This window comes from Benincasa hispida, chromosome 10, assembly GCF_009727055.1.
Source record: "Benincasa hispida cultivar B227 chromosome 10, ASM972705v1, whole genome shotgun sequence".
In the NCBI taxonomy this organism is placed as follows: domain Eukaryota; kingdom Viridiplantae; phylum Streptophyta; class Magnoliopsida; order Cucurbitales; family Cucurbitaceae; genus Benincasa; species Benincasa hispida.
Window position 1 is genome coordinate 2,992,543 of NC_052358.1, and position 11,072 is coordinate 3,003,614.

Below are 11,072 nucleotides of genomic sequence, written 5' to 3' on the forward strand. Positions count from 1 at the left end.
ATAAAGACAAAATTTTCCATAGTTTTTGCTACAAAATTTTCTATGACTAATGCATAACTTAAGGTGGGATTTACTATATGTGCATACCATATAACATATAAAACCATACATCACAAGTAATAAATTAAGGATCAATGGACCGGGATGAGCCTTTACAAAAAATCGGAATGAAATAACCCTATCTATTACATTTTTCATCGAGTGAACAGGTTCACAGGTGAACCGGGTTATGAACCGCCAAGAGGACTCCATCATGTAGTAAACGTCGAAGGCAGACGATCGCCCAACGCACACTAGACGATAGATGCAAAAACTAAACGATCGCGTAGACGACAACGAGGTTGCGAAGCCTGATCGTCTAGGCGATCGCTTAACGCGGCGACAAATAAACGATTTACCTTGCGTTACTAAGCGGTTGTTTAGTCAGTTACTAAGCGATGAAGCTTGCTGACCTAAACGATCGTCTAGTGAGTAGCACGTTAAACGATATGTGAGCATCCCATCATCTACACAACCCGATACTCAGCGATCACTTACCCATCATCTACATGACGTGATCAACCCTTGATCGTCTCCTTCTTCGAAGAACTGCAACTCTTGCTCCGATCTTCTTCACGAACGACTCAATACTCAAATAGACTTTGAATTACAGACTCAATAACGATTATTAATGCCCAAAAATACAGAGGCCTTTACAAACAACCAAAAATGTAAAAGAATTAAATCAAACTGAGGCTAACATCCATTAATCCACACATCCACATCAATTTAACGATTAAACAGAGCAGACATGCACCCACCAAGAATATCTTAACGAAGAGCATCCATGAGCGCATTCGGATCTTTCCAATTTCATTGTGACCGAAATACAACACATACATTCTATCAAATAGTTATGCACTTTACACTAATTAACGACATGCTTTGAACACTAAAATATAAGGGAAAGAGTTCTTATACCAGTTGAAGACCCTCTTCAAGCTTTGAACTCAAATGCAGCGGAAGACCTCTACACGAACTCTATCGTCCAACAAACAAGTCGGTTGCAGCAGTACGATCGTCTACCAAACGGCAACAATGCAAACAGTCACGAACAAGTGAAGTATCGGGGACGACACCACCAAATGGAGCCCTTGGTATTCTCGGAGTGAGAATCCAAAGTGTGGTCTTTGGTGAATTTGATAGAGGTTAGAAAAAGGACAAATCGTATAGATGATAAGCAAGTGGGAGAGAAAAAAAGCTATTGTATAGCTATGTACTTATCGTTTAGAAGAAGCTACACGATTGTGTAGGTTTTACTACGCGATCATTTAATAAATGGTAGACGATCGTTTAGAAAATGCTGCATACTATGCGACTGTTTAGGAAAACTAAACGATCGTTTAGGCGATGAACGACTATCGTATAGGCTTTCAAGCTATGCGATCGTTATGTTTTCACACTGATTGCGATATTTTTGAACTTTTTACAAAATGAAACAAATTTTCATTTTATTCTTCGATCATAATAACCAACTTCAGATTCTCCCACTAACACACATCCGAGAGAAGTTTTAGGCCAATTATCATATAATTAACCAATTTAATAATTAATGAATATAATCATATTATATTCTTACCCCATAGTTTGATTCACATATCTACTGTAGTAATATATCCTCCACATGATATAGATCATATTTGTATACAAATTCCTCAAAAATCATGTATTCATACATTTAGTCAATTATATCATATATAATCAATCAGTTTAATTATATCATATATAACCGAACTTCTTCTTGTCAATTTGAACATTTCAAACTGACCCAAACACTGATTCTCGACTTTATCCAACCTACACAGGGGACCTAATGGACCCGTGGCTCGAAGTTCCAACAGTACGTGAATAGCTGACTAAACTTTTTAGCCACGAGATCCACCATCCATTAACTGTCAGACATTCCACTAAAGACTAACAACTGAACTCTTTTTACCATATATATATTTTTGTGTCCATCGGATATAACCAATCATGAATATGATGACCCTTCACAGATGCTCGTAAGTACAATTGGACCAATTTACCGTTTTGTCCCTGTAGTTACATCTCACTCTTTAAGTACCATTGATTCCTCTAATGAACAATACAACATAGTCTAACTATGTGTGAACACCTCTCGGGTCAAGAGAAGGTGTGTGGCGCCACATCATTCAAGCTCTGAAATCAGCCCTCGAGGGAGCTATCTATCTATTTATCCCTGCTTCAGGGAATGAGTGAATTCCATATTATGTAGCTGAGTTCCTAGCTCCCAAATTAGACGAATCCCCAAAATGGTAGGTTTGTATCGGCGACCTGGCCTCTTACACCCATACAAACCAAAGGACTGCCCTCAATGGCAGGAGTTCCCAACTCACTTAGGATTGAGGTCATGTTACCTATGGTCATCCTAGTGAAGTGAAGTCTTTGTCATGAACGGTGTTATATAACGAGACGTTAACACTTCGTGGTTAGGTCTTATACAAACTCTTTGTATAAGACACCCCCGCTCGCATGTCCCCTACACGAATGATCAGGATCAGACCATCTGTGACAAGTCACAACACTTGTGACCATTTCACAAAACGGGCTGTATCTGTATCGTTACTAGGAAAGAGTTTCCCTCCTATATCCATATACTACAGATCATTTTGGTTATCACTCAAAACATGATCCACTTGTATGTCACCATATTCATGCTTAAGTTACATATCGATAACCATAGATTTTATGTTTATTGGTTTGTGGTAAAACAAATAAAATATGCAACTGAACAAAAAAACAAGATGTGAAGTAAATACCATATATTATACAACACAAACGTTCGTACAAACTGTTTACAAACTACATGATACGAGACTTTAGGGCATCAACCCCAACAATAACAACTTTAAAGTTACATGTGTTGCATGTTTTGGTTGATGTTGATTTTCGATGATTCATGGAGGCTATTGCTATGAAGATACATATTGAGGTAATCATCATTCCTTGTCGTCTTTCCATAATCGTAATTGTTTGTCATTTGTGTCTCAACCGTCAAGTTCTTTTTCTTTTTCATTTTTTTCTTGATCTTGCTCCAATTTATCCAACTCCCTAATGAAGTTGGCTATCTCTTATTTGATTGAGACCACACACAAGTTTAGGAACAAACATAATGTATAGGAACTACTATAAATACAGTGTATTTAATAAATCTACCTCGAAGAATTCAAATGTATTTCCTTCACTGTCTCCATCATGGTAAGATCCATAAATTTCCACAATCGAGGCCATCAAATTCTTCAAGTTTGTCATTAGGTTTAGTACTTCAACGACAGACCTCATTCATGCATTATGCCCGTTCAAATTGGGTTTTAATTGTTTCTAATACAAGTATTTGTTGTACAAGGTACATATTTAGATTGCTAACTTTAGTTGTTTTTAGCTATTAAAAGTTTTTTTTTCTTTTTTTAAATAGTTACAATGTTTAAACCTCAGCATAAGATTTTAAATTATCTCAGGTATTTTGTATGGTTGAAAGTTTAATAAAATTTTTAACTAGTTCTAATACAAGGTATTTGTGTGGTAAAATTCTAGTTTCTTTTACGCGTAGGAGATATACGTGGGGATACTATGGATATGAAGTAAAATAATCGAGAATATAATACAAAACACAAATACCTTAGTTATGAAAAATAGACGATTAATATGTGTCCTAGGATGTTTGTAGAGAAAATGTATTTATATGGTTAATGATGGAAAATCCCAAATTAGGTTTTATTCTTTTTATACATGAATTTTTGTATGCAAAATTATACTTCTCACAAATTTTAAAATTTTATCTATGAATTTATGTTAGGTGATACTTTTTTTTTAATATATGGTTATTGACCATTTTTTTGCTTGATTTTAGAAGTTTTTCTTTTTCTTTTTCTTTTTTAATGTTGTTCATTGAAATATCTAGTGGTCATTTTTTAAAAGTCTATTAAGTTTTGGCCATTTGAATCAAAATATTTGTAATAGATAGAGAAATAAGGTAAAAAATTTAAAAATATAGTAAATATTTGCAAATATGGAAACTTTGTCCAATCAAATTTGTTTGTTTGTTTGTTTGTTTGTTTTGTTTTGTTTAATTTTCAATTTCGTCCGTCTTGTTGCATGACTCGTTCTGTCCTTTCATTTTTATTTTTTTCCTTTTCTCCATTTTTTATTTCCTTTATTTACTTTCTTCCATTTCTTTATTATTATTATTTTTAAATTTTCTCCTTATTTTCTTTGATTTATTTATCTTTTTTTTTTCTTTGATTTATTTAGATTTTCGAAATCTTTTTCTTTTTAAAATTTTATTTCATTTCTTCGGTTTATTTTTAATTTTTATTTTATTTTTTTATCCAATTCTTGTTTCCATCTTCCCATTCTCCTCATCTCTCTGAACATTTTCCTCTCTCCATATCTTCCCATTTCCTACTAGAATCATTAAAAAAAAATAAAAACTACGAGACCAAGTTTCAAATGAAAACAAATCACGAATAATTTAACACCAACAAGTCAGTCATCAGACTTGATTATTATAACGAAACGTTAAATATAAATAGCAAATGAACACAAATTTGAAAGATACTACTTTTTTTAGTTTTCAATTTGCACCGTTTTTATAAACATTTATCAAAAGTTGGAAATAGTAACGTTAATAATTATTAAACAAGTTTATTTCTCAAAAAATGAGAAATGAGAACGTTATCAAACAAGCCAATATTATTATTTTTTTAATTGGACTTTGAGAGTATGAAGTCTATCGGTAGTATTACTGATAACATGTTATCATGGATAGCATGTTACCATTGATACAATGATATCAAACTATCAATGAAAAATTTTATGCGCAATCAAACAATTTCGACGAGTCATCTCAAAAACTACGAATACATAAATACTATAAGTGAAATCGTTTACATTGGTAGCAATATAAATATATCTCTGACATTAGCTATCCTTTATGATGGTCGATGTAGAATGATATCATTCTATACCTATATGTATCAACAACGACATACAAACACATTACATGTATCAACAAATTAATCAAAAGACCCCGATTATTTACAAACAAGTATAACATGATATCAAATTCACACAACAAAAAACATAGAAACATACAAACAATAGCCACTATTTGGCTATCATTAACATGAATATATCAGTGATAACAATGGATAGCCAATTTTTAAAATTGAAAGTTATGACTAATAGCAGTGTCACTTATAACAACCATCAACGATAACAACTGATAGCAAATTTATTGAATTGAAAGTTATCACTGATAGTAGTTATCAATTTCTATCACTAATAGTAGCTACCAGTGATATTTATTGACGATAGTATCACTGGTAGCAACTGATAACATTTATTAGTCATATAAATTGATAGCACATTTCTTAAATTGAAAGTTATTATTGATAGCAGTATCACTAATAGCAGCTATCAGTTTCAATCACTACTAACAGCTGTCAGTGATATTTACTAATGACAGTATCACTGATAGCGAATGATAATATTTTTTAGTTATAGCAACTGATAGAATATTTCTTAAATTGAAAATTACTACTCATAGCAGTATCATTGATTGCAACTATCGGTGATAGCCACTGACAACATACTTCTTAAATTTAAAGTTATTACCAATATATTTTAATTTGAGAAAATCGGAAAACAACGTATAAAACAGTGGCCAAGCGTGAAGTTTTTGGTTTTTTTACTATTTTCTGTTCTATATATATAATTATTTCATCATTGTATTATATATTCTATTATTTTGGGTTTGAATATCATTTATGTAACTACCCCTTTTTCCAAACAACCCTTAATTTCAGTCCAAATTCACGAAGAACTTATAGAAAAGCAGGCCCATTACGGCCCATTATCTCCACTTCAGGGTGGCAGGGTCGGAAATTCAGCAACCATCTTTCTTATTCAGATTCCGACACAGTTCGATCAAATTTAACAATTACAGTCCGATCAAAACCCAAAACCCAAAATCCAAAGCCCTTCCCGCCATTTCTCAGTTCTTCTTCCCTTCCGCTCCTGCTCTGTTCTTCTCTCTCTGAAATACTTTATTCCCCTTTTCATTACCTACAATTGATGCTTTCACTGCGTTCATGTTATTATCTACGCCCCATCACATTGCCTCATCCCCAATTCAAGAAACTCATCTTCTTCAACAAACCTCCCTCTTTCAAACCCATTTTTCAGAATTTTGTTTCATCAATGTCTTCTCGTCCTTCTGCATTCGATGCTCTCATGTCTGGTGCTCGGGCCGCTGCCAAGAAGAAGCCCGTTAATTCTTCTCCCAAGAAGCGTAAAGCCCTTGATTCTTTGGACCCTCCTCCAAAACCTAGCTCTTCCGTTGCTCTGGAGTCAACGCCGGCTGTTGAATCGCAGTGCGGCAGTTCAATCGCAAATTTGGACAATCATGGAGGTACTCATCTGGTAAAGTCCGAGGACGCTGCAGATTTGGGGGAAACCAAGTTGCGTCAGGACAATGGTGGCAGTGTTGAACCCAAGAACGGGCCGTTTGGGAACAAGGCGTGTGCGTCCAGTGTTCAAGAAAGAACTGCAAAATTGAAGAGCTCTATTCCAGAGTTGAAAAGGAAGGCCAAGGATTTCAACTCGAAGAATGTTGCATGTTGGAAAGAGGGCGAACGGGTTCCCTTTTTGTTTCTGTGTTTGGGGTTCGATATGATTTCGGAGGAGTCTAGTAGGATTATTATCACCGATATAGTCTGCAACATGCTGAGGACCGTCATGGATACTACGCCCGACGACTTGGTATCTACTGTGTATCTTTTGGCGAATAAGATTGCTCCAGCTCACGAAGGGCTTGAGTTGGGGATTGGGGATGCTTCTATTATCAAAGCTCTTTCTGAGGCTTTTGGGAGGACAGAGGCACAGGTCAAAAAACAGTACAAGGTAAGTAGGCTTTTGAACTCCATTCTTAATATTTAGGATGTTTTCTTGGAAACTACGATTCCGGTGTTTGGTGTTTTAGATATTTTTTATAGGAAACAATTAGGACAACAATCCGGAAGTTTTCATAGACATGGATTTATTTTCATTGTAACTCGGTTTACGGAGTTTGTAATTGAAAGGGAATGGATGATAAAGACTCCTATTTTTCTTTCATCAGTATTAGAATGTTTTCAAAGGGTCTTAAGAATGTCACAATTCATCATTTCCTGGTGTATTAGGAATTTATCGTTGAGTTCTATTTGAACAACGAACATTATATATTTTAATGTCTCAGTTGTTGACAGGAATTGGGAGATTTAGGTCTTGTTGCTAAAGCCAGCCGTTCATCTCAATCCATGATGCGAAAGCCCGATGCTTTAACTATTACCAAAGTATTTGATACATTTCGGCTGATTGCTAAGGTGTGTTAGGCTTGTGATTCCAATTTTTTAGTGCATAACCAGTAAACTAGGTTATGGTTAGTTTAACTGTGAACTATTAATCATGCTTGCCCACTAGGATAATAAATTATACATTTTTTCTAATATTATCGCATTCTTGCGGTTCTGTAAATGTGGGACGTGGAATTTGCTCTATTATGCGCTGTTAATTTATGGTCATAATGTCATTTTTTTTAAGATTTCCTTTTCAACCTTTTGAGTTGTTCTCAGGAATCTGGCAAGGATAGTCAGGAGAAAAAAAAGAACCATATCAAGTCACTGCTTGTTGCTGCCACTGACTGCGAACCTTTATATCTGATTAGATTGCTGCAGGTTATGTCTCAGCTTTGTTAATTTGTTGAAATACGTTAAATTAGCCCTAAGGGCATTTTTGTCTTTTTACTATATTTGCTAAATTAGGGTTTCACCTTATTCTATTTATATCTGAGGTTGGGTCTATTGTAAACATGGCAATGGTAGAGAATAGCATTTTTGCAGAGTTAAATCCCTGAAATGGTGACAGTCTGCCTTTTCCAGCAACAGGAGCGAAGGACCCATCCGCAATTCGAATCCTCTCATTTCCAGCACTTGGATAGTATGAGAGAAACCGGTCGGATGAGCCCGAGTCAAGGTGATCGGTTACTCCTTGAATCTAGAATCCATAAACTCATTCCCTTCTAGCAAGGAACTAAAAGATTGCAGGGTTACCATGATTGAGCAACTGTTCCGATTCCTATGGTACCTGAATCACCAGGATTAGTCACTGGAGACTGTGTCTGAGGTTGTGCAGCCCCTCAACTGATTCACCCACTAGAGCAGCGCCCAAGAATTCAACTTGTTCATTCAGGAGGGCGACGTTTACCATTGTGGAGGGCGACATGCAATTTCCAACACTGATCCTTCGTGTGCCACTGTTTTTTACAATGCTCACAAACTGGGGGTGTTTTACTATTCTGCTTGTCACCATCAGCTCCAGCAGGACTTCACCCCGAAGGCAATGACTCTACAAATGGTAACCACCTGGCCCGTTCATTGCACTCAATCTATCTTCTTCCAATCTAACTTCTGAACATACCTCCATGAGAGACGAAGATGTTTGCGTTCTTCCAGTATTCTACTGCGAACTGTATCAAATTTGGGTTGCAGCCCGGCAAGAAAATCATACACAAGCTCACCTCTTCTATCTTGGTGTATTGAATTCCATCTTGTGGGCGGTCAAATGATCTCCCGACATAGATCCATTTCTTGCCATAACAATCGACATCTTGCTGAAGTATGACGTTACATCAATGAAGCTTCCACGTTTGTATTTGCAGATTCATTGAACTCTGTTTACCGTAGAGAGTACGCAGTGCGGGGATGTCTGTTCTGACGCCTCGAAATATAGACTTCGATATGCTTTGACATTTTTGGCAACCAAATATCCTACTACGGCAGTGGCTGAATATGAGTATAGGTTTTGCCCGTAGTTTGTGGTTCTGAATACTTCTAACTGTGGAGTAACATTTGAGTCCCACTCGAAGAGCTAGATAGAATACCTCTAGCACTTCCAGAGCTACGCTTCCATATGTTATAGGATTTTTACCCAAAGTTCGTGCAATTTGTATTCTTTTTCCAGTACAACCTAGTGCAATCTTAATGGCGTGTCCCTACAATGCCACACCATTATTAATTGTTTGCGGACCTAACGCCAGTAATTTTGATAATTCTATTGTTGCTCTCTATATTTTTCACTCTTGCTCCCATTCGATACATTGGCCATAGAGCAGAAAATGTCAATTATAGTTTGGGTCCAAGATAAATAGAGTTAGAAAGTTGTTATATACCATTATGGCATGGACGGAGTAAGTAGATAACTTTAATTTATACCAAGCCCCCACCTTGGGATTTATCGCTGATAATTATAATCTCGCGGCAAGAATGAATGCGCCATATTCAATCTGGCTACCCATGATTAATGCGAGAAAAGTTTTTTGATCCAATTTTGTTTTCTAGTGATTGAAGCACTAACTAGATAATTTTGTTAAGATTGGAGTAATCCACATTTTGAGATTATGCAACGCATCTGGAGATCTTATTGCCATGTCTAATACAACCAAATAGATAATAGGAGATATTAAGTTCTTCATAATGTTGACTCACTCATGGCTCACTGACCAACTTTGGGACGAACTGAATCATGGTATACTTATACTCAGAGGGAAGAGCTGCTATCCTACTCATATGGAGTAATCTTTTAATAAATTTAAAAGTGGTAATTGACTGCTTACTTAATAGTATAGGGTTGGTTATGAAAGCAGCGCCATGTGTGACCTAGTGCGCGATTTCTCAGCTGGCCTGTCGGAACTTTCATATCTATCACGCTCGTGAGCTGAGGCGTTTGCTTAATAAAGTTAGTATGGCCCAAGTGACGGGACTTGCGCTGAAAATCGTGCCTGGGATGGGATAAGCGGGCCCAACAACGGTGGCGTCCGACCGATCGGTAGAAATCTAGTCTGATTGGTTAAATAAGAGTTTGCCTGAAGAAATCACTCCGTTTCTGCACGCGACTTCAAATCCAGGCATGCTTGGACGCAAACCTTCTATGGTTTCGAGACCGTGTGGGGGTTGCCTTCTTGATGTTAGATCCGATTATTGTTGCGACGCCGAGATACCTTACCTGGGCTTGTTAATCGTGATCGTGTTTCCTCCGGCGGGAAATCGTTGGTGGGTTGATTTTAAATGTTAGGCTTTTTGATGCAATACGTCTTGTTGTGCGAAGTATGAGGGTACGCAAGAGTTCTGAGTTAATTTAATTGTGAACATTCTCTCTCGATTCGCAGAATTAAATAATAAGGAAGAAAGTTTTGCGTGCGCCGTGGTGCTTGGAATCGCTTGCGTCTGACTTTAGGTAAACACAACACCACTTCGTGCTTGTTCGTAAAAATGTTTTTTTAAAATGATTTTGATTGGAAAGATAGACCCTTAGTTTCATGGTTTCCCTAATGAAGAAATAGAAACCTTTAAAAGTTTTATTCTTTTTATAAATCGGTCTGGTATAAGGTTCCTGAAATTGAGTTGGTAGTATTTCATGAATTGTGGTGATGATTTTGAGACTTGGAAGCTAACATTACGGAAGTTAAATTTTTTCAATTCGTAACCTAGCATGGAAGCCAATTAATCTCCTAATTAAGGGGGACTTTTCCACTGTCTCGTTTGCTATCGGAGGGCCAGGTTTCCTTTTGGGCCTAGTCTTTCTGCGAGGCCCCTTTCGTGTATTCGTGTATAACGGCACGGAACTAGAGCGCATCTGGGAGTGAGTGGTTACGGAACGCATCAGCAGTCACCTCGTGAATAGTCTGTGGAGATCACAAAACCTTTCATTCCAGCCTTTAGCAGTACCTTCAACACCAGTGTTGCAAGTATTTTGATGACTGAGGCTTTGCATTTCTCTAATGCCGGAAGATTAACGAGGTATTTCCACTCACCTTTTTGGCTCTGAACCATCATTGAAATTAGGAAATGAAGATCGACACTCGAGGAGTTTTACGTGGAAAAACCTATTCAGGGAGAAATTGACTCCTACGGTAAAGTGTTATAATGAACTTATTATATTGAATGATGATATTTTATCGATAAAGTTATTAAATG

The 11,072-nt window shown here is 36.6% G+C and overlaps 1 protein-coding gene across 2 annotated transcripts in view; it reads left to right on the top strand.

Moving 5' to 3' along the window:
- Positions 1 to 5,960: 5,960 nt before the first annotated feature.
- The window catches only part of LOC120088004 (DNA ligase 1), a 21,354-nt gene continuing 16,242 nt past the window's right edge, over positions 5,961 to 11,072 (top strand). The window contains exons 1-3 of one of the 2 annotated variants that reach the window (XM_039045032.1): positions 5,961 to 6,963; positions 7,308 to 7,424; positions 7,674 to 7,775. In XM_039045032.1, the coding sequence (XP_038900960.1) occupies positions 6,136 to 6,963; positions 7,308 to 7,424; positions 7,674 to 7,775 (1,047 nt within the window). In that variant the 5' untranslated portion in view covers positions 5,961 to 6,135. The remainder of the gene's footprint in view (positions 6,964 to 7,307; positions 7,425 to 7,673; positions 7,776 to 11,072) is intronic. The other variant, XM_039045030.1, reaches the window with a different exon arrangement.